This window comes from Leptopilina heterotoma, unplaced genomic scaffold (genome assembly GCF_015476425.1).
Source record: "Leptopilina heterotoma isolate Lh14 unplaced genomic scaffold, ASM1547642v1 Lhet_66, whole genome shotgun sequence".
In the NCBI taxonomy this organism is placed as follows: Eukaryota; Metazoa; Arthropoda; class Insecta; order Hymenoptera; family Figitidae; genus Leptopilina; species Leptopilina heterotoma.
This window is the reverse complement of record NW_025111153.1, coordinates 1,052,139-1,077,813: the sequence shown is the minus strand read 5'-3', so window position 1 is coordinate 1,077,813 and position 25,675 is coordinate 1,052,139. Positions and strand designations below refer to the sequence as shown.

Here is a 25,675-nt window from a genome sequence, read left to right as displayed (position 1 = left end):
TTTCTTTTTTATTTTTTTTATAAAATTTATATAAAATACGAAAATCACATGTATTAGGGTCAATCTCTAGAAAGGAACAAATTCAGAATTGAAATTTCATTTTAAAAAAGTTTAAAAAATCACTTTTATTATTAGTCCTGTGACAAAAGGGGAATCTTAATAAGCCTATAAAATACGTGGTTACAATCTTCAGAAACATTATTATTAAAAATTAAAGTTTTTTATTCAGAATTTTTGTTGAAAATTTCTCGCAGCTAAATGCGTTTTAAAATTGATGGAACTTGCTTGAAACTCGTTACTCAGGGGTTTTAAGGGTCGCCGATCACGAAACCGATGTCAGTTTCTCAAAATCCAAAATGGTGGATTCAATATGGCGGACACTTTTTTGAAAAATTCAACGGATTTGCTTGAAACCCGTTACTCAGGGGTTTTCGGGGTCGCTGATTATGAATTTTAAGTTAGTTTTTGAAAATTTAAAATGGTGGATCCAATATGGGCATATGGCGGACACTTTTTTGAAAAATTCATCGGATTTGCTTGAAACTTGTTACTTGGGGGTTTTCGGGGTTGCTGATTACGAATCCGATGTCAGTTTTTGAAAATTCAAAATCCCGAAAACCCCAGAGCGACAAGTTTTAAGCGAATCTAATTAATGATATAAAAGAGTGTTAGCCATACTAGATCCGCCATTTACAATTTTCAAAAACGAACATCAAATTCGAATTCAGCGACCCCGAAAACCCCCGAATAACGAGTTTCAAGCAAAATGCGATGAATGTTTCAAAAAAGTGTCCGCCATGTTGGATCCGCCATTTTGAATTTTCAAAAACTGACATCAGATTCGTAATCAGCAACCCCGAAAACCCCCGAGTAACGAGTTTCAAACGAATCTGATGATTAATAAAGTCTGTAATTTAGGTACTGTGTAATGGAAATAATTATACCGTCGGTAACGGAGGGGAGTTTTCTTCCATTATACAGCTTCAAAATGTTTTCATTCTAATGTAAAGAAAATAAATATTATAAATAAATTAATGATAGCATTCGTTTTCTTTGTTTTTAAATAAAACACAATGTTTTAAGAATTATTAATAATTATTATTATTTACTTCCTAAAAACTAAATTTACTGCGGTAAAGGAGGGGAATTTTTATTATTATTTGAGACAAAAGAAAACCTTAATTTAAGAACACAATTATTATGCAAGAATATTTCATTAATTGTGTTCATTATATGTAAATTGCAAAGTAGAAATACTACAGATTTTTTTCATCAGTTTATTATAACTTTTGTTATTTTTTTACTTATATTATATTATAACGTCAAAGATGTTTTTGTTGGGATTAAATTATTCTGTGAAAAATGATTTATTACTATTATATTTATTAGTAAAATTAATATAATTTCGAAAATACTTTACATGTTTTAATGTTCTTTGAATAAAGCTGAAATAAGCATTAAGGTATAAAATTAAACTCTAACAGTTTATAAACAGGTTTTATAATTATTGGATTATAGTTGCAGCATCTGTAACTTTTAGAATTAAATTTTAATGATAAATATTCTTTTTTTAAAACAAAAACATTAATTTTTTAAAAATAAACTTGATGCTTATTTTAGCATTATCCAAAGAACATTAAAACATGTAAATATTTTCGAAATTATATTAATTTTACTAATATGTAAATATAATAGTAATAAGTAATTTATCCCAGAATAATATTTAATCCCAACAAAAACATCTGTGATATTATATGAACACAATTAGTCTTGTAATATATATTAATGGTTTTTCAATATTAAATAGAAGAAAAGCCCTAATAAAAATATAAATTATTCTTTAAATCCAAAAGAGGGGGGGAAGCATTTCTCGTTAAAATATCGGGAGACAGTAACTCAGCTGAAATAACTTCAATGTCCAGATTGTTGGATCAAATGATCTGGTGGGAGAAAATATCACATAAAAATGAAACTCAATGTTTTAATTGCCAAAGAATTGGACACATCGCATTATATTGTAATAGAGCATTCCGTTGTGTGAAATGCATAGAAAACCATCAACCGGGAGAATGTAAAGTAAAGATAAATTTAGAATTAAATAGGAACGATGTGTATTGTGTAAATTGTAAACAAACTGGCCATCCCGCCTCGTATAGAGGTTGTCCAAAGTTGCTTGATATTCAAAATAAAATCACAGAAAGACAGAATAGTGTTAAAATAAATAGAGAAAGAAAATTGAAATATTTCGAAAAGTTAGTAAATCCTGATAAATCATTTGCAGCGATAACTAGAGGTGAAAATATAAATTCAATCTTAAATTCTTCAAATAATATTATTTTGACAGAAAAACATAGCAACCCAAAGACAAGTAAATTAATTAGAGAACAACCACAAAATAAATTTGAAACAGAAAATTTTAATGTAAATAAACAAACACAAGTTAATGAGAATATAGATAATATAGAGACAATAAATAGAGAATTCTCTAATCTCGAAACAGGAGAGATAGGAACAATTGCACAGGGGGTAGGAACAATTTCGCAAGGAAAAAATACGAGAATAAAATTAAATGAGACGGCAACGAATAATATTGAAAAATCAAATTTGGATATAATTTTTAATTCATTTATGATACAAATAAAAGAATATATGACTATCCAGCTAGATGAGATAAAACAAACAGTAAATATAAACTCAAAAAATATTGCATCGCTATTTGATAAATTAAATACAGAAAATGGACAAAATAATTAAATTTAGAGAATTGAAATTAGCAACAATAAATGTAAACTCATTAGTATCGAATGAACGGAGATTTGACTTAATTGAATTTATTAAAAATAATAAAATCGACATTGCGTTGATAAATGAATCCAAATTGAAAAATATACACAGAGTACATTTTAAGGGATATAATGTGATTAGAAACGATAGGATAGAGGGGAAAGGGGGAGGGACAGCGGCAGTGCTTGACAAAAGATTGTCCTTCGAACATGTACTATTGAGTTGTCAAACAAAATTGAAATCATTAGAAATTACAGTTATAAAAATTTCATTGCATAATAGTAATTATTTATTTTTGATTAGTGCATATTCACCCGGAGACAAGAAAGAAGGGTTTTCAAAAGACCTAGATGCGATATTTGCGGAATTGAATCTTCAAGATCCAAATCATTATTATATATTGGCCGGCGATTTAAATGCGAGAAACAAAACATGGGGGGATTATGTAAATAATAACAAAGGCACACAATTAGAAAATTGGATAAAAGAAAAATCAATGCAATACAAGGCAAGATTGGTAGGGCCAGCAATCCCAACATTTAAGTCGAGTGGTTCCTATCTAGATTTAATCATTAAAGACGTTAGAGTGAAAATCACAAACTCCATTAATGGAAAATTAAAAGTATTACCCTACGCAAGTGATCACAACGCAATTTTAATGAAATTTAAAATTGAAAACTTTGACGAAATTTTAATTAATTTTAACGAAGATAAAAAACATTACAATTTTAAAAAAACAAATTGGAAAAAATTTGGTAAGAATATTGAAAAGAATGCATTAACTATACCGGATAATATAAATATTAATAATGATGATTTGGAGAAATATATAGATTCAATTAGCGAAAATATATCGAGCAATCTATATAAATCAACCCCGATAATAAAACAATTTGATATCATGGAAAAATATGTAAATGATAGGATCAAGAAATTACAAAAAGTTAAAAGTAGAATATTAACAGAATTACACAAAGAAAATTATAAAAGAACAAAAAATAGGGATAATATAAAAATTCTAAAAAATATGTTAGAAAATGTAAAAACGAAAATAAAAGCAGAAATTAACGTAACTGTAAATAATTATTGGAAAAAAACAATAAGTAAAATAAAATATCAGGATACTGAGAATATGTTTCCAAAAATAAATTCAATATTTAGAAAACAAAATAAAGAAAACATTCCCATTTTACAAATACCTACAAATGAATTAGATGTAATAAATAATATAAATGTCAATTTTGATAAGTACGATAAAATAAATAATATCATAAACGTTACGGATTTGAGGGACAAAGCAAATATTTTAGCAAAGCGATTTGCCGATATTAACAATTCAAATAGTGCATCGAATAGCGAGGCATTAGAAAGAATTGTTAATAAAACGACGGGGAACTTTGTAGAAAAAAATAAATTAAATGAAAAACAAGCAAAGCCACTGCTACAATTTAATCTAGACAACCTAGCCTCATCACCTAAATTCGATATAGATCGCGAATTTTTTTTTACATTTGAAATGATAAAATCAATGTTACATAAATTAAATAGTAAAAAATCAGCAGGGCATGACAGAATTCCCAATTTAGCATTAAAAAAACTACCTGATAGTCTAATAAGGCAGTTGGTAATTCTGTTTAATAATCTGTTAAATAACGCATATTTCCCCGAGAAATGGAAACTAGCAAAAGTAGTTCCTATACTAAAAAAAAATAAAAATCCAAATTCCCACAAAAGTTACAGGCCGATTAGTTTATTACCGAACTTAGGCAAATTTTTTGAAACGAAAATTAACAAAAGTTTAATTAAATTCACAGATATAAATAAAACAATTCCATACGAACAATTTGGATTCAGAGCAAAATGCTCAACTGTCCACGCAATTTCGAAATTTACTTCCGATATAAGTGATGCATTATGTAAAAATAAATTCGTAGCGACATGCTTAATTGATGTCGAAAAAGCGTTCGATTCCGTCTGGCTGGACGGACTAATATTCAAGTTAATAAAGAAAAAAATTCCCGAACATGTAATTAGAATAATCTGGAGTTTGATAAGAGACAGAAAAATATGTGTGTCTCTCGATGAGGGGAACAATAGCGAAGAGTATTTTTTGTTGAATGGCCTACAACAGGGGGCGGTAAATTCACCATTGTTATTCAATATCTACACAAGCGACCTGATAAAGTCTTATGGTATGAACATTGTGGATGACATTAAATGTATAGGTTTCGCGGATGACTTGATAATGTATGTAGTTTCGGAATGTTTATTTATGGCACAAGATAAGCTATGTAAACTATTTCGAAATATATGTGCATTTCTAAGTGCATGGAGACTAAGGGTTAATGTTGACAAATGTGATACCATACTTTTCAGGCCGCTGGTCGACTGTGTAAATAAGAAATATAAAGTAAAATGGAGGAGTTTCGCGATTCAAACAGGAGAGGGAGAAAACGAAAAGTTAAATCATAAAAGATTGGTCAAATATTTAGGTATTGACATAGATGATAGACTAAAATTTATCTCTCATATAAACGCAGCCCTGGACAAAGCCAGAAAAGCATTCTTCGCAAATAAAAGATTGTTCTTCTCCTCGAGACTAGATCCAAAAGTAAAAATAATTTGTTACGTGCTATTGATTAGACCGATACTCACCTATGGGTGCCATATATGGTACGGCATTGCACCACCAGAAATGGAAAAATTGAGAGTATTTGAAGGATCGTGCCTGCGGGTGTGTTTGCGCATGTACAGGGACCCAGAAACCAATTTTGAAAAGTATATATCAAATCAGATAATATACGATGCAGCAGGTATACCACGCATCGATATATTCATCTTAGATTTGATAAGAAACCACATTGAAAAAGCTAACAAAAATAAAATAAATCCACTAATACCATCAATATTTAAAAATCATAATGTAAGAAATAAAATAGATAAAGGATATCTCTCTGTGGATGCGTTCACATACCTAGACAGGCATGATTATATTCAGGATCAAAACAATGTACCACTGCTTTACCATGTACACAGGCACTCATCGGTGAGAAGTATAAAGTTTAACGCGGAAGACGTACAAAGAGATGCGTCAATTGTATTAAAATATTCTGTCGCAATGGCGCGTAATGTTAAAATGTCAAACCCAGAGAAAAGAAAGTGGAAGTATTGGTGGCTTAAAAACCACTAATATAACTCAAGATAATTAAATTATGGTACGCAAAAATTTTTCTTGCCTCTTGTCTTTTTCTTTTTTTTATCTTTTACTAAATTAAGCTTCACACGAGGCGGGATGGCCATTTTTTTGGAAAACACTGTAGTATTTTCCTTTTTTTTTATGGTTGACAAAAAGAAATATAATTGTAAAGTGTAATGGAAAACAAATCAAAATTGTATGTAATGTATGTATGTATAGACAAATTCTCTTCGGCGAGTGACCTAGTGTCCGATCGAAAAATTAATATAAACTTATTATTGTTATACGGCGTTCTTTCGTTATTTATTCGCCAATATTAAATGTATATGACTTGTTAATAATAAATAAATGAAAAAAAAAAAAAAAGTAGAGCATCAGACTTTTAATCTGAGGGTCCAGGGTTCGAGTCCCTGTTCGGGCGTTTCTTTTTTATTTTTTTTATAAAATTTATATAAAATACGAAAATCACATGTATTAGGGTCAATCTCTAGAAAGGAACAAATTCAGAATTGAAATTTCATTTTAAAAAAGTTTAAAAAATCACTTTTATTATTAGTCCTGTGACAAAAGGGGAATCTTAATAAGCCTATAAAATACGTGGTTACAATCTTCAGAAACATTATTATTAAAAATTAAAGTTTTTTATTCAGAATTTTTGTTGAAAATTTCTCGCAGCTAAATGCGTTTTAAAATTGATGGAACTTGCTTGAAACTCGTTACTCAGGGGTTTTAAGGGTCGCCGATCACGAAACCGATGTCAGTTTCTCAAAATCCAAAATGGTGGATTCAATATGGCGGACACTTTTTTGAAAAATTCAACGGATTTGCTTGAAATTCGTTATTCGGGGGTTTTCGGGGTCGCTGATTATGCATTTTAAGTTAGTTTTTGAAAATTTAAAATGGTGGATCCAATATGGGCATATGGCGGACACTTTTTTGAAAAATTCATCGGATTTGCTTGAAACTTGTTACTTGGGGGTTTTCGGGGTTGCTGATTACGAATCCGATGTCAGTTTTTGAAAATTCAAAATCCCGAAAACCCCAGAGCGACAAGTTTTAAGCGAATCTAATTAATGATATAAAAGAGTGTTAGCCATACTAGATCCGCCATTTACAATTTTCAAAAACGAACATCAAATTCGAATTCAGCGACCCCGAAAACCCCCGAATAACGAGTTTCAAGCAAAATGCGATGAATGTTTCAAAAAAGTGTCCGCCATGTTGGATCCGCCATTTTGAATTTTCAAAAACTGACATCAGATTCGTAATCAGCAACCCCGAAAACCCCCGAGTAACGAGTTTCAAACGAATCTGATGATTAATAAAGTCTGTAATTTAGGTACTGTGTAATGGAAATAATTATACCGTCGGTAACGGAGGGGAGTTTTCTTCCATTATACAGCTTCAAAATGTTTTCATTCTAATGTAAAGAAAATAAATATTATAAATAAATTAATGATAGCATTCGTTTTCTTTGTTTTTAAATAAAACACAATGTTTTAAGAATTATTAATAATTATTATTATTTACTTCCTAAAAACTAAATTTACTGCGGTAAAGGAGGGGAATTTTTATTATCATTTGAGACAAAAGAAAACCTTAATTTAAGAACACAATTATTATGCAAGAATATTTCATTAATTGTGTTCATTATATGTAAATTGCAAAGTAGAAATACTACAGATTTTTTTTATCAGTTTATTATAACTTTTGTTATTTTTTTACTTATATTATATTATAACGTCAAAGATGTTTTTGTTGGGATTAAATTATTCTGTGAAAAATGATTTATTACTATTATATTTATTAGTAAAATTAATATAATTTCGAAAATACTTTACATGTTTTAATGTTCTTTGAATAAAGCTGAAATAAGCATTAAGGTATAAAATTAAACTCTAACAGTTTATAAACAGGTTTTATAATTATTGGATTATAGTTGCAGCATCTGTAACTTTTAGAATTAAATTTTAATGATAAATATTCTTTTTTTAAAACAAAAACATTAATTTTTTAAAAATAAACTTGATGCTTATTTTAGCATTATCCAAAGAACATTAAAACATGTAAATATTTTCGAAATTATATTAATTTTACTAATATGTAAATATAATAGTAATAAGTAATTTATCCCAGAATAATATTTAATCCCAACAAAAACATCTGTGATATTATATGAACACAATTAGTCTTGTAATATATATTAATGGTATTTTAATATTAAATAGAAGAAAAGCCCTAATAAAAATATAATATTCACTACCAGTCAAAATTTAGAGACCATACCCATTTTCAGGTGAATGAAAAACATTTCAAAACATTTAAAGTAAGAAAACTAAATTTTTTTTCCTTTTATGTTTTAAAAGATGATAACATTTTAAATAGAACAACATCTTTCAGAAGTCATTTGGCCAATATTTTATTTAGATATTTTTAAAAAATCGTCATTTTCAATGTCTTACAAAAATTGTAATAACTTCTAAAATAATGTACGCTTATTAATGATCTTAGGCTTATTACTTTAAAGATGATTTTCTACAGAATGAGAATTATTTATAGGTATTAACGTATAATTTTTTTTCTCAGAAAATGCAAGTCGTCAAACTTGGATTAAAAAAATTCAAAAACTTTTAAACAATCTTATTGTTTAATTTTTCATAATTAGAAATATTTTTAATTTGCTAAAAATAATTTAGTTTCAAGTAGGTAATCTTTATTTGCGTGTAGAGACAAAAATAGTATTTTCTAAGATTAAGATTCAAAATTTTAAGTTAATATTCATAATTGTAATTTTTAAATAATTTTTATTCGAAAATTTGAATTATTTAGAGAAAATGTTAAATTTAGGAAAATTCGACATTTTTGTAAATTCTATGGAATTGGAGTTGGAAGGGGAGATGAAGTTGAGGAAGAAAAAGTCCTAGCACCTTTTTCAAAGGAAAACTCAGTAAATTACTCGCGTACATTTACTCCGATAAAATGACGCATGAGTGAACAATCTTCCCGCCAAGTGAACAACAAAAACGATCATGGCAACGCCGGGTTTAAATATTGACTCTAGGCCAGCATTCAACATAAAAAACAAAAAGCTCGTTTCATCCAAAAAAGAGAAAGCTTCATTAATAAATGGACTAAGAGAACTTTCAACTAATTACACGAAAAATCCTAAGATTGATTCAATAATTAAAAGTTTAATAAATGATAAAACAAGCAAAGTGACTATCATTCAACCAAAAAAACAAATCACCAACCCTGATAAGGAAACACCATTAACTAAGCAACTAACAACACAAAGAAGTAAAACAAGGAAAAGCGTATCACCTATGCCGCAAAGTTCCGCACACAATAACTTCAATGACGAAGAGCTCATTCAAGCTCCAAACAACCCTAAAAATAAAAAGGACACCTTGATACAACATCAAGAAGATTATCAAACAACTACACTAACAGCACAACAGCCCGTGCAAAATTCAATACAAAATATAACAGATGAGACAAAACAATGGATAATAACGCCCATAATTGATAACACATACGACTCCAACTTCATGGACGATCCACCCAATGACTTCGAAAAAGAAATTCGAGAAACATTCCAAGTTGAGTCTCCAATGTGAGAGAAGGTGCGCATCGGTGTTCATAGCTATAGGTATACTAAAGCATGCTGTGGTATATCTATAGCTATGAACATCGATGCGCACCTTCTCTCATTGTAGACTCTGCTCCAAACCTCAATGGACTTCGACGACAGCATGGAACAAGCCGATGACAACCCCCAACAAATGAACCTCAGTATAAATAAACAACAGGACCACCAACTAATTGAAGATCGACACAACAAGGAGCAGCGAGATGACAACCTCGAACAAAAACAACAACATCAACGACAAATAAATAAGGAGGAACAACACCCCACCCAGGGAAAATTCAAGACGCAACAACCACCATTCATAGTAACAAACACAAAAATCAACTTATTAACAGGTATTTTAATAAAATTTCTAAGTCTTTAAAATTTTATTTTCAAAAACTTGTCTAATAACAAAATAGCAATTTACGTACAAAAACTCCTAACCAAGAAAAACTTCACTCTTGACTCCTGAGGGGAGTAGCAGGGGATTTTAACGAGGAGGACATCCGCACAGAATTACTTAAAGCGAATATCAAAAACGTTAACTTTAAAGAAATAAAAAAAATAAATTTAAAAAATTTTTTCAAATCAAAAAGAGGTGGCGATGCCCTCCTCGTTAAAATAACAACAGATAGCGATTATAGAGAAATGCTAAAAATTACTAGACTAGCAAACCAGGTAGTTTGGTGGGATAAAATAAGAAATAAAAATGCAATCCAGTGTTTTAACTGTCAGCGAATCGGACACACAGCGAAATTCTGCAATAGGGGATACAGGTGTGTAAAATGCGCGGAACAACACGGGCCAGGAGAATGCAAATTGTTAGAAAAAAACTCCGAAAATGAAAAAATATTTTGCATAAACTGTAAAAATCACAGCCATCCTGCATCGTACAGGGGATGCCCGGTGTTGCTTGATTATCAAAATAAAATAGAAATAAAAAAAAATTTAATAATGCTAAAAGAAAAAAAGAAAATTATGGTAGAAAATTTGATAAAACCGGGCATCTCCTTTGCGACAATAACCAACAAAAATAAATTGAATTTCGAAACAAGTTTAAAAGATAATACCGATGTAGCGAACAAAAACCATGCTGTAATCGAAACAATAACACCTGAAATAATAACAAAAGATAAACACGAAACCACAACAAACTTGACGCGATTCGAGCACAAGAATCTAGAAAACGTGACAAATAATTTAGAAATAAATGCAAACGAAATATTATATACGCAGAAAAACGACACACTCACGAATAATGGCCTTGACATAATATTAGCTACTTTTATGAACCAAATGAAGTCATTCATATCAACACAAATTAACGAAATTAGGGAAACGGTGCAGCGAAACGCTCAAAACATAGAAATCTTACAACAGCATATAACTAATAATAATAATAATATCAATAATGGAGAGCAATAATCAATATAAATACAAAGAAGGGAAGATAACTAAATTTGGTGAGTTAAAATTATTATCGATTAACGTAAATTCCATAGTAGCTAACAACAGAAGATATAATTTATTAAACGTACTACAAAAACTAAAAATCGACATAGCCCTAATAAACGAAACCAAATTAAAGGACAGACATAAAATGAATTTCCCAAATTATAATATAATAAGGGATGACAGACCCAAGGGAAAGGGTGGTGGGACTGCCATAATAATTAATAAATTAATAAATTATGAAAAAATAAATCTCTCTTGCCAAAATAAAATCACAAATTTGGAATTTACTATAATAAAACTTAAATTAAAAAATAATAATAACTTATTTATAATAAGCACCTACTCGCCTGGAGACAGACGAGCAAATTTCTCAAACGACCTCCAAGAAATCTCCGAATTAAAATTAAATAATATAAACAATTACTATATCATGGCAGGTGACCTAAACGCAAGACATCCCCTCTGGAACGACAAAAGAGTAAACACAAGAGGAGCGGCTCTTGCAGAATGGCTCACACAAAACCAAATTAAATTTAGAACTATATTAACAGGGCCAGAAATGGCAACTTTTCCTTCAGGCGACTCGTATCTGGATATAGTCATGCATGACGCGAGAGTAAATATTATCAATTTCATTAATAATATGTGCAAAGTATATCCTTACGACAGCGATCACAAAGCATTAATACTAAAAATAAAAATAGAAAATTTAGATAATTTCTTGTTTGCACCTTTTGAAAATAATAAACTCAATTATAATAAAACTAATTGGGATAATTACAAAAAAAATTTACAAAATATTAAATTAAACATCCCAAAAAATAGGAATTTACAAAAAAATGAAATTGACGTATTTATAAAAATGATAAACGAAAATATGATAAATGAATTGCACAAAGTAACGCCGAAATACAGCCACAAAGACTCGATATCCAGATACTTGTCCCCAGAAATAAAAAAATTACAACTATTAAAAACAAAACTTTTATCACTAATACACAAATTAAATCGAAAATTTATTACAAATGGAGAACAAATAACAATCTTAAAAAGGGCACTAGAACACACTAAACAAAAACTAAAAAGAACATTAGACAAAAAAGTAAATGAATATTGGCATGATAAAATATCAAAAATTAAATGCCATGATTCCGAAAACATGTTCCCCCAAATAAAATCAATTTTTAATAATAATTCGAATACAGAAATTCCAAACTTTATAATAAACAACAACAACATAGAAATAATAAATGCTGAAACAATAAACTTAAATAAGATTATCAAACAAACAGATAATATAATTATTACCGAACCCATTGATAAAGCAAACGCTTTAGCTAAATATCTTTCCGATATAAATAATAAAAATAGAATCTCAAACAGTCCAAGACTAGAACAAATAGTAAACAAAACAATCAATGAATTTAAAGAAAGAAACAAAATAAATAGTAATCAAACAAATACATTAATAAACTTTTTAGACACAAATACAGCAATAAATCCTAGATTCGAAGAAAATAAAAATTATTTCTATGATTATATAACTTTTATAAAAATCATGAAAAAACTAAACAATAAAAAATCAACAGGTATCGATAATATACCTACGATCGCGTTAAAAAATCTCCCCCCTAACTTCATGACCTTGCTCCTGATTGTCTTCAATAATTTACTAAATATGGGATATTTCCCTAAGGTGTGGAAAACGGCAAAAGTAGTTCCTATATTAAAAAAAATAAAGATCCAAAAAACATAAGTAGCTAGACCAATAAGCCTATTACCTAACATGGGGAAATTATTCGAAATTTTAATAACTAAATCGCTAAATAAATACGTTGAGGACAATCAGCTGCTTCCATATGAACAATTCGGTTTTCGTTATAAGACATCTACTATCCACGCCGTGTCGAGGTTTACCTCACACATAGCAAAGGAACTCGCGGAAAAAAAAGTAGTGGCAGCGTGCCTGATTGACCTTGAGAGAGCCTTTAACACGGCCTGGATCGAGGGCTTAAGAGCGTTCGATGGTCTCTGAAATTTGTAGGTTATGTGCGACCTACACTTGTCGCCCTACAAAAACGGTACTGCCTGGTTGAAATGACGTGAAATTGGTAAACAATCATTTTCGAACGAGTTTTTCTCTGCATACAAGCACTTTTTGCAAAATCTGAATCCGAACCAATGACACAAATCTTCTTAATTACCTAAATCCAAAATATTTTTTTAATCCATGAAGAAACGCGGTTGCAAAATGGTAAATGCAAAAGCAACAAAAGTAATGTAATGACAGGCGGCAAGACGTTTGTTACAACCATTTGCCATTAGAGGGCAGAAGCATGCAGGGAGCGTAAAGGCTCAGCTGTCAAAATGATTCGCATTACATTACTCCGGCCTTTCCCATTTTGCAACCGCTTTTCTTCAAGGTTTAAAAAAATATTTTGGATTTGGGTAATTAAGAAGATTTGTGTCATTGGTTCGGATTCAGATTTTGCAAAAAGTGCTTGTGTGCAGAGAAAAACTCGTTCGAAAATGATTGTTTACCAATTTCACGTCATTTAAACCAGGCAGTGCCGTATTTGTTGGGTGATAGCGGTTTGTCGAATGTAATCTAGAAATTTCAGAGACCGTCGAACACCGTTAATATATCGTTTATTGAAAAAAGGTGTACCAGACCATATATTAAAAATGAGGGGCGCATGATTATTTCCCAAATGTCATTTTTCCGTAATGTCATTTTACCGAACTGCACTTTTGCGAATAGTCAATTTTGCGAAAAGACAATTTTGCGAAATGTCACTTTTGCGAATTGTCATTTTTTCGAAAAGACATTTTTGTGAAATGTCATTTTTGCGAAAAGAGATTTTTCTGAAATATCATTTTTACGATTAGTCATTTTTGCGAATTGACATTTTTGCGAAATGTCACTTTTGCGAATTGTCATTTTTTCGAAAAGCTATTTTTGCGAATTGTCATTTTTGCGAATCGCAATTTTTACGAATTGTCAATTTTCCGAAAAGTCATTTTTGCGAATCGCCATTTTTACGAACTGTCAAATTTCCGAAAAGTCATTTTTACGAATTGTCATTTTTGCGGAAAATACAATAGAAACTTGTAGGTATCTATAAATTCACTATTGTATTTTTCGCAAAAATGACAATTCGCAAAAATGACTTTTCGGAAAATTGACAATTCGTAAAAATGGCGATTCGCAAAAATGACTTTTCGGAAAATTGACAATTCGTAAAAATATCGATTCGCAAAAATGACAATTCGCAAAAATAACAATTCGTAAAAATGGCAATTCGTAAAAATGGCGATTCGCAAAAGTAACAATTCACAAAAGTGACATTTCTTAAAAATGACAATCAATTTCAAAATTGATGAAACTTGCTTGAAACCCGTTACTCAGGGGTTTTCGGGGTCGCTGATTATGAATTTTAAGTTAGTTTTTGAAAATTTAAAATGGTGGATCCAATATGGGCATATGGCGGACACTTTTTTGAAAAATTCATCGGATTTGCTTGAAACTTGTTACTTGGGGGTTTTCGGGGTTGCTGATTACGAATCCGATGTCAGTTTTTGAAAATTCAAAATCCCGAAAACCCCAGAGCGACAAGTTTTAAGCGAATCTAATTAATGATATAAAAGAGTGTTAGCCATACTAGATCCGCCATTTACAATTTTCAAAAACGAACATCAAATTCGAATTCAGCGACCCCGAAAACCCCCGAATAACGAGTTTCAAGCAAAATGCGATGAATGTTTCAAAAAAGTGTCCGCCATGTTGGATCCGCCATTTTGAATTTTCAAAAACTGACATCAGATTCGTAATCAGCAACCCCGAAAACCCCCGAGTAACGAGTTTCAAACGAATCTGATGATTAATAAAGTCTGTAATTTAGGTACTGTGTAATGGAAATAATTATACCGTCGGTAACGGAGGGGAGTTTTCTTCCATTATACAGCTTCAAAATGTTTTCATTCTAATGTAAAGAAAATAAATATTATAAATAAATTAATGATAGCATTCGTTTTCTTTGTTTTTAAATAAAACACAATGTTTTAAGAATTATTAATAATTATTATTATTTACTTCCTAAAAACTAAATTTACTGCGGTAAAGGAGGGGAATTTTTATTATCATTTGAGACAAAAGAAAACATTAATTTAAGAACACAATTATTATGCAAGAATATTTCATTAATTGTGTTCATTATATGTAAATTGCAAAGTAGAAATACTACAGATTTTTTTCATCAGTTTATTATAACTTTTGTTATTTTTTTACTTATATTATATTATAACGTCAAAGATGTTTTTGTTGGGATTAAATTATTCTGTGAAAAATGATTTATTACTATTATATTTATTAGTAAAATTAATATAATTTCGAAAATACTTTACATGTTTTAATGTTCTTTGAATAAAGCTGAAATAAGCATTTAAGGTATAAAATTAAACTCTACACTGCAAAAAGAAGTATCTTATTTAAGATGTTTTGGTAGTCATTTCTAAGATGTTTTGGTAGTCACGTTTAAGTTATTTGAAATATCTTAATTTAAGATGTTTAAAGTATCTTCGTACACATTTTCATCATATTTTTTGGGAAAAAAGTTTTGAGGTTAACTATGGGCTTATATGTAAGACAATTTATGCATCTTAGTTTTTAGTAACTTAAATTTTTTTCGCATCTTACAATTCACAAGTATCTTATCGCTAAACATCTTATTGAGACAGAAACATCTTAATTTAAGATACTTTAAAAAACTTACAGAAGTATCTTACTTTTTTAAGATAGAAGAAATATCTAAGACTTATAAAACATCTTAAAAATCAGTAAGATACTTTAGAAAACATCTTATTTTAAGATGTAAGATACCATTTTTCTATCTTACATCTTATTTTAAGATATCAAATAAGACACTTATTTTTGCAGTGTAACAGTTAATAAACAGGTTTTATAATTATTGGATTATAGTTTCAGCATCTGTAACTTTTAGAATTAAATTTTAATGATAAATATTTTTTTTTTAAAACAAAAACATTAATTTTTTAAAAATAAACTTGATGCTTATTTTAGCATTATCCAAAGAACATTAAAACATGTAAATATTTTCGAAATTATATTAATTTTACTAATATGTAAATATAATAGTAATAAATCATTTATCCCAGAATAATTTAATTCCAACAAAAACATCTGTGATATTATATGAACACAATTAGTCTTGTAATATATATTAATGGTATTTCAATATTAAATAGAAGAAAAGCCCTAATAAAAATATAATATTCACTACCAGTCAAAATTTAGAGACCATACCCATTTTCAGGTGAATGAAAAACATTTCAAAACATTTAAAGTAAGAAAACTAAATTTTTTTTCCTTTTATGTTTTAAAAGATGATAACATTTTGAATAGAACAACATCTTTCAGAAGTCATTTGGCCAATATTTTATTTAGATATTTTTAAAAAATCGTCATTTTCAATGTCTTACAAAAATTGTAATAACTTCTAAAATAATGTACGCTTTTTAATGATCTTAGGCTTATTACTTTAAAATAAAACGCAGTGATAGTTATGTTTCGCGTCGTGTGAATTTCATTGTAATTATTTCAGTGCTAAACTATTAAAATTAAATATTAAAACTACACGGAGAGAAATCTGCTGCTAATATTACTCGAAAGAGCACATTACTTAAATTGCTTAACGTTTCTCTTATATTTTTAGCATGGATTCATATACTTATTGTAAAAATACTTTCAATGCAATAAGCATAAGAGACAGTAGCTAATTTTGCACGAAATCTTTATTATAAATACAAAGAGAACGTGCTATAAAAGTATTAGATTCTTCTTATAAGAATCGCTCGAACTCCGACTGATTTTCAGGCGGACTTTATACAACACAATCTTACCTGTGTATACGCACATATAACTCACACACACATATATTTCTCTCTCTCTCTCTCTATATTTGATATTTCTTTGTCCTGTAAAACATTATATATTATATGTAGTATTTAATACTTGTTGCTGTTATAAAAAGATAATATTTATTTAATAGTAAGTATATTATTTAAAAATTATTGCAGTTTTGTTCGTGTTTGAATATATAAGCAACATGTGAAAATTGTTAGGTTATGTTATTGCAAACGTCACCGCTTTGTACGCGTTCCGTTCCTCGAAACCATCCAGAGAAATATAATTATGTGTGTGTGAGTTATATGTGCGTACACGCAAGTAAGATTGTGTTGTATAAAGTCCGCCTGAAAATTAGTCGGAGTTCGAGCGATTCTTATAAGAAGAATCTAATACTTTTATAGCACGTTCTCTTTATATTCCCAGTAAAAAAAAAAGTATTCAGAATAGAGAAAAAGTATTGGTGGAGACGTTCGGTGAATGCGTTTTCGCGACAAAACCGTATTGGTGGGTCACGGTGAATACATTTCGCTTACCGTGAATACTTTTTTTTTAAACTCTCGATTTAAAGATTCCTAAGCAAAGTTGAGAATATTTATAAAGAGCGTAAGTGACCTGAAGTATAAAAATGACTATTGCGAGAAGGAAATAAGAAATTTAAAAAAAAAACGAAAAATTAAATGTGACAAACAGATTGTCAAATGTTGATCAATTACCATATGCTTTTCTGTGCCTACAACGTATGATGATTAAAAGGAACTTTGACGTTACCGGCGGAACTTACTGTTTCACATACATTTACTTGGATTTCTCAAGTTTCTGTCGGTATCGTCAATGTTCCTTTTCATCATCATACGTTGTAGGTTTGTCACATTTAATTTTTCGTTTTTTCTCAAAATTTCTTATTTCCTTCTCGCAATCGTCATTTTTATACTTCAGATCACTTACGCTCTTTATAAATATTCTCAACTTTGCTTAGGAATCTTTAAATCGAGAGTTTAAAAAAAAAGTATTCACGGTAAGCGAAATGTATTCACCGTGACCCACCAATACGGTTTTGTCGCGAAAACGCATTCACCGAACGTCTCCACCAATACTTTTTCTCTATTCTGAATACTTTTTTTTTACTCGGTTTATAATAAAGATTTCGTGCAAAATTAGCAGCTGCTTTTTGTTTTTATTGCATCGAACTCTCCATTACATTAAATAGATGATTTCGTATATAAATTATTATAACCTCAAGCTAAAATTCTATTCAGCCAGTGACTAATAAAATTTGTAAAGATTCTGCAAGCAATAATAGCAACAGATTTCTCTCCGTGTAGTGAAAATATGGTTAAAAACGCAAAGTGCTTACGATAAAATATAAAATGCTCTTACTGAAAGGAATTTTCATGTGTTAAATGTTTAACGTCAAGTTTTGACACCTAACCTTACTTTCTAGTGGAATCTTGAATGGTAGTAGGGATGTAAAGTTTCATGAAACTTTGGCTGAATGAAATGTTTCATGAAAGTTTTAATGCTTCACTGTAAAAAATTCTCATGTAAATTTACTACGTCCGACGTAGGAAAAGAAAATCACTACGTCAAGCGTGTAATTTTACAAATGGCTGATCATTTGACATAACCTGCATGTTATTTTACATGCTCAATGTTAAAATGGGTTGCTTCAAATAGCGTTCTGTTCAAAAACATGCCGCATGTAATTTAACTAATGCGTAATCTGTTAAATAATACTAATTGAAAACACTAAAATATATATACTAATAATAAAAACACAAAAAAGGCAAAATGTCGGTGTTGGCAGTTCACTTTATTTTGAGCATGTGCAAGCATCCATATAATATATTTAACTCCGCGCTAAAGGAAAAATACACGCGGCATGTAATCTTACATGCAATACAACGTAAATTTACGTATCCGTGGTAACTTTACATGACCATTGTAAATTCACAGAATAAAGTAAAAAAACAGACGAGTGTAATACAACATGCTGGACATAGTGATCAAATTTTCCTACGTCGGACGTAGTAAATTTACACAAAACTATTAAATTACATAGTCATATAAAGTAAAATTATTAAAAATAGTAAAACTACTTTGAAACTTAGTAAATTTACTACGTCCAGCCTATAATATTGCTGTGTAAAATTACATTCAGTATGTTTTAATACACCAGAATTTTTTACAGTGTTCATGAAACATTTCAATGTTTCAAGTATTTAGGCGGTAAAATTCAAATTAAATACAAGATATTCTGTATTTAATGATTTTATTTCATTGGAACTAAGAAATATTTAGAATTAATAACTACTTAAAAATTTTTTAAATTCTTTTAAATGAAATAACTAACTTGGGTGTACTTCCGAAAAGCGCATACCTCGGATTTTTCACCATGATAACCTTATTTGCGCCAATTTTCACTATGATTTTCGTAATCAGGGTACAAAATTACGTAAGTATACCAACTTTCATTAAAATCGGAGGTATGCGCTTTTCGGAAGTTTATCCACTAACTTAAATAATATATTAATATTTTATTTTTAAATTAATAAATTTACGAATGATTAAAAAAATTAGATTTTTTATTTGCAGAATAAAAAAACAGCCATAAGACGTTTTCAAATAATTAAATATATATTTTCAAATTAACACAAAATAAAGAAATACATACGTATAAAATTAAATAAATAAATGAACATTTAAGTTTAACAGCTTATTCCTCTGTGAATTATTCCTGAATAAACTGAATTTCGGCATCATTGATTTCCAATTCCAAATCAAGCAGATTATGTTCATCCTCGGCTTCCAAATCAAATTGATTTTCAAGAACTTCAATTTCAAATAACTGATCATCCACATCATTTATTTGCACATTTTTCTTAATCTTCGGCCGTACTGAAATAGAACGACTGTAAATATGAGCGTAAATATGACTGTGAATACGACCCTAAATACGGGCCTCAGTAGGGTAGTGTAATTGAAACAGTAAATACAGCCGTATTTATGCCCGTATTTGGGGTCGTATTTACGGTCATATATGAATACCATTTTTTTTTAAAAAATATATATACCCCCACAGCACCGAAACTTTCCTAAAAATTTATTAAATATTTACTTGCAATATTCGGCATATTTAACTAAAAAGTTTAGTGAAAATTGATCTTTCCACAACTTTCAATAAACATTGCAATTACATATTCCGAACATTGCAAGTAAATATTTAACAAATTTTTAGGAAAGTTTCGGTGCTGTGGGGGTATTTATATAATGAAATATCATTAATTATTATAATTTAATATATTAAATATAATATTGCAACTAAAATAAATATTATTTAAGGTAAGTATTGAAATACGATTTATTCTTATAATAAATACATAACAAACAAATATATAAATATCACTTTATTTTAATCACAAACACACATATATGCACAGAACAATTATTTTTTTAAAATTATCATTTTTATTATTTTTATTGTGTGAGAAAAAACACTTGCACGCACAATTTAATTGTTTATAATTTCACATTTATAGGATGCAAAATAAAATCCACAAATGACGCGAATCACATGTAAGCACTGTTGTACGGAAGCGCCTACGCGCCACGAGGCAAAGAGAGGAAATCTGTTTCTGCTAATGTCGTTTTAGCTTGTGAAACATAGGAACACGTTCGATGGTTCGCTGGTTCGGTGGTTCGATGATGTGATTGTTCCTAAATAAAAAATTAAAAATAAGAAATAAAAATGAACCAAATTAATTTAAATCGACAATTTTAATGTAATAAAATATTTTTTAGATATTATTTATAACAGATATTAATTACGAGGTAAATTAGGTGCTTTAAAAAAATCATATATTTTGAGGTTATAAAATGTTATCACATTGAAGGCCTATGGATGAAATAATAACTTCAAAACTTAAGTTTAAAATTTTCTATATAATTTCATATCTTATATAGCACAAATTGTGTTAGATAATTTTGTTAGATTGTGTTAGATTTACATTTGATCAACATTATGTGTATAATTTGAGGTTTGAGTAAATAATAAAATTCTGGTAATATTTAAAGTTTTCTCTACTGAGAATATTTGAAAGTCAATAAAACTATTTGTAGAAACTACGTCAATCGATAGAAACAATCTTTTGTAAATAAATTTGAAGTATTGATATTAGATTTTAGAAATTTCTTTGAAATTACATTAGAAATTTAAATATTAAAATAGACAATTTGCAACATTTGTTTACTTTTTAAATTATACAGCAGTGACGTAGGACAATTCCAACATATGATTAAATTTAAATTTGTTATCAGTAAAAAATAGTATATAAATCACAAGACAGTGAGAGAATATTTTTTGACTGCTTGGTTCAATTACCGATTTGAAAAATAGCAATAAAAATGATAATATTAAGAATTTTAAGTATTTTTTTATTTCTTAATGTTTCGAACACCAAACGAGTAGTTAACTGGTATACTGAGGTATGTTTGAAAAATAATTATTTAAGCATATGTCCAGTGTGTACTCTTTTTCATGTCCTTATGTTAAGGGGTTACCCCCACTTGTAGCGCAAAAAAATAAGCCTTTTTTATGAATTTTTTTAAAGAAAACTACAAAACCTTTTTAATCTATAACTATATCATCTTAAAGAACACATATTGAAGAACTTTTAGTAATTTTTTTGTTAAAAAATATTACATAGTTAAGTGTCAAACTGCCGTCAACGAAATAATATTTTTATTTATACGGTTTGCGGTGACCAACATTGCGGCGAAGTGAATCATCGGAATCAAAAAATGTGGATAAATTTAGTCAAATATGAGTATAAACTAGTCTTTAATCGAAGGATTTAAAAAAATATTTATTTTTCACAAAATGGCTGACAGTCTAAGTTAAAAGTTCGATTTTAACGAAAAAAAACGTCCGTTTTTTGGCTATAAAACGGACATTTTTTTTCGAAAAAGAAAATCGAACGATTAAAGACTACATTTTTATGTATTAAATAAGCCTGCAAAATTTCAAGAAGATCGGTTCATTAGTGTTTGAGTAATCTTGGTCACCGACTTCAGAAATGCCATTTCGAGAAAAACGCGTTTAAAGTTTCAATTTCAGTTTCCACGAAGAAAATAATTTTTTTGTAAAGTTACATAGAATCAACTCCGGTAAGTGGGAGTACGTAATAGTTTGGTTTCCAGAAGTAGGCTGAAAAGTCATGGTGGTAATTAAAAAAAAGATATTCATTTTATCGATGCATATATGTATATACAAATCAGTATATATCAGTCTCTTTCGCCTCTTTCAAAGCTCATATCTCAGTCAATTTTGTTGGAATTGACTTGAAATTTTCAGGACATACTTTCAGTTACTTATGCTTCAAAAAAATGCAATAAAAGAAAAATCGATTTTTTCAAAGTTGCAAGTGGGGGTAACCCCTTAAACAAAACGTGTTTATTTTCTGTTACTAAATTCTGGATTAACAATCCCAAAATCCTTGTAGAAAAAAAGTTTATTGATTTTCTGTCAATGAATATGTTTTAAAACATTGTTTTCATTGTAATTCATTTTCATAACGCAGCTTTCATCATCCACTATTTTGAAACCGGGGAAATTTTTAGCTAAAAATGAAAAATTTAGGATTTTTGAAAAGTTTATTTCACCCATGTATTTTTCTTTGGAAATTTGAATTGATTATTGGCATGTGTTAATAATCAAAATTCGAAATTAAATTTTTTTGGATACCATAATGTATACAAGTTAACAAATAGTAATATGTACTTTTAATTATAGGCAACCACATGTTAGTGGAACATAAATAAAATGTTTTTTTTATATTTTTCAGGAAACCGAAAGAACAGTAAGGCCACTTATTCGAAAATATGACGATTCATTGGCAGTACACATGATCAATAAACAATTGTATCATTACAAGAGTCACTTTGGAATAATAATAAAAAAAGGAACAACTTTTTCTGTGACGACTAAGGCATTAAAAAATCTTAGAAATATTTACTTTTACTGTATAACTGAAAAGTATAATGTTCATGAAATAAAATTTAGAGATCATAGTAACATTACAAAAGTTTTGACAGCAACTTCTGATTGTGTACCAATGATGTCTGTATCATACAACGTCGATGTGGAAATGAAAATAAAAACAAAAAATTGGATCGATCTACCTGTTTTGGATACTAGAAATGTAACGTATCGCATGTCAATGGATGCTGAAAGAGAGTTTTATAAAAAAGTAGAAGTTTATGGTTTCGTTGAGAATTACTACGTACAAGTGCTGCTGACAGCAAAAGACATCATGGAAATGCAATCCAAAAATTACAGTCTATTGGTTGGAGTACAAAACCAAATAGATATAATTAAATACTACAATTATTTGACAAGCGCGAGTCGATATGTAAATAAAAATGATTCATACGCATATGCTTTAGTTGAAAAATACAGAATTTTTAGCCGTACTGAAGAAGATTTCTACGGGGGACATTTATATCCATACGGTATAGCGTTCACCTCTGCAGCAGATACATTTTTAAATCCTATTCGAGGATTTGAGTGGGGCTTATTACACGAAATTGCTCATTATTATGATATTGAAGGGACTGTTAACGGTATTGGATACACCGTGGAATCGTGGACTAATATTTATTCTGCATTCTATCAACACAAATTTTCCTCTATGGATTATTGGCTTGATTACGAAGATCACGAGAACAACACGCTTCTATCGAATTATCGCAATGGAATTACTATCGAGAATAAAAAATGGGATTATAGGGAAAAAGTACACTTCTACTTGACATTGTTCGGATATGATGGTACTGACAAATCTTTCAGAGAATTCAACATTCGATACTTTTCTAAAAATAATACAGACAAAAATGATGTAATACCAATACTTTTAGAAGTCTTCTTTGATCTATACAACATAAACATATTGCCATTTTTAAAGAAAGTTATCAACTTTAAAACTATTCCTTCCCTGTCGTATAATTTAGAAATACGACTTTTGAACGGTCGGGCTGTAATGCCAGCCATTGATTTCGGCCTGAAACCAACTGACATGAAACTTAGGAGCAGAGAAAAAGATTGGAGACAACATTTGCCTTTAAAGTTTATGACTAAAATGAAGAAAAAGTTCGTTGAGGTGATATTTACTATTGAATCCCCAATAGACCCCACTGGTGCTTGTCTGTATTTGAATAACATTTGTCACACTATTGTTGGCAATCGTATGAACATCAAATTATTATCAGACGTTTATTCAGTTTATATTCTAAGTAAAAAAGACCAAGGCATGTATGCTAGTGATATAGAATACCACACCATATCAAAAGATACAAATGTTTATGTCAAAGTAAAGGATTTGCGGGAAACAGAATCATGTTTATCTCTAATACAATATTCCTTTATTATTCAAGGTCACGGTTCGTGGACATTTATGAAAATTTTGATAGATTATAAACATATGAATATAGCGATACACCAAACCAATACCTACATTCACAAGAATTTTGAAAATGAATTATATTTTTCAATAAGATTAGAAAGAAATAATGCCTCTGTTTTCGAATACAACTTTTTGGGTTATCCAGAAAGAAATGAAGCTCTGCTATGTGAACATAATTTCCAGATTAATGATAAAATTCACATCTACCATGTCGAACCATCTCGCTTAAAGTTTGATTTGAAGGAATACAATAATTTTAAACAAAATAATACTTTTCTGTTGACAAGAGTCGGTTTACATAATGTTGCTGACATGGAGCAAAATATGATTTCATTACAAATTGAAAACGTTAATAATTATTATTTGAAATACAATGAGGATTTAAAGAAAAATCTATATTTTCAAGGAATGTTAATTAATTATGTGAATGTTTTACGTTCTACAGGATTAGAAGAAAAGATACCAAAAAACTGGATTACAGCAGCAAACTAAGATATCTTTGTGGCAATTTTTTTCGAATTATTGCTGTGGAATTAATCAGTTGTGTTGAATGTTGACATTTGTTAGCAAAACTTTATAATAATACACGAAGAAAAAAGAATAATTGAACTTATCGTTTGGAGTGTAAAACTGGAATAAGTTGACTTTCTTCTGTTTAGAACTTAACCTATACTAAGGAATGTAATAGCATAATATTTATATTAGTGAACATGTAATTTAATTTCACTTTAATTAGGAATTGATTTTGGCGTCAAATTCCTTTAAAATAACGAATTTTTGTTTATTTAAAAAAATTGTTGAAATTAATATATTTTTTAATAAAAACAGTGTAAGTTGTACGCGAACAACTTACTCTTAATAAATTTTGATTTGGAGTATTACAATGACAACAACATTTCTATGTAGTTTTTCACAGAAACTTTATAATAATTTGTAGCTGTAAACCACTGTTTGAAGGTAATAAAATATTTCATAAAGGATGAATGGATAAGAAAGTCATTAAAATCAATCATAAAGCAATAGCATAGTTTATTGCACTTTAAGAAGTGTAATTAAAATTACAATTATTATTTAACTGTGTTCGATGGTTTCTCTGTTCACAGGCACGTAAAATTGGTAAACAATCATTTTCTAACAAATATTTCTCTGTTCACAAACACTTTTTACAAATTCTGCACAACAAACCGTCGTCACAAATGTTTTTAATTAACTGAATTCAAAAGATT

General features: G+C 29.2%; 1 protein-coding gene across 4 annotated transcripts; it reads left to right on the top strand.

Moving 5' to 3' along the window:
* The first annotated feature begins 9,586 nt into the window (after positions 1–9,586).
* On the top strand, positions 9,587–25,636 carry LOC122510113. Of its 4 annotated transcripts, none has more exons than XM_043624531.1 (3): positions 9,587–9,629; positions 9,697–9,964; positions 22,833–25,636. In XM_043624531.1, exon 3 carries the CDS (start codon positions 22,893–22,895, stop codon positions 24,939–24,941), a length of 2,049 nt encoding a protein of 682 aa, XP_043480466.1. In that variant the 5' UTR covers positions 9,587–9,629; positions 9,697–9,964; positions 22,833–22,892; the 3' UTR covers positions 24,942–25,636. The 4 variants fall into 4 exon arrangements, with proteins under 4 accessions (XP_043480466.1, XP_043480467.1, XP_043480465.1 ...); XM_043624532.1 differs by having other exon boundaries at positions 22,833–22,886; XM_043624530.1 differs by lacking the exons at positions 9,587–9,629; positions 9,697–9,964 and adding an exon at positions 20,399–20,820.
* Positions 25,637–25,675: the final 39 nt, after the last annotated feature.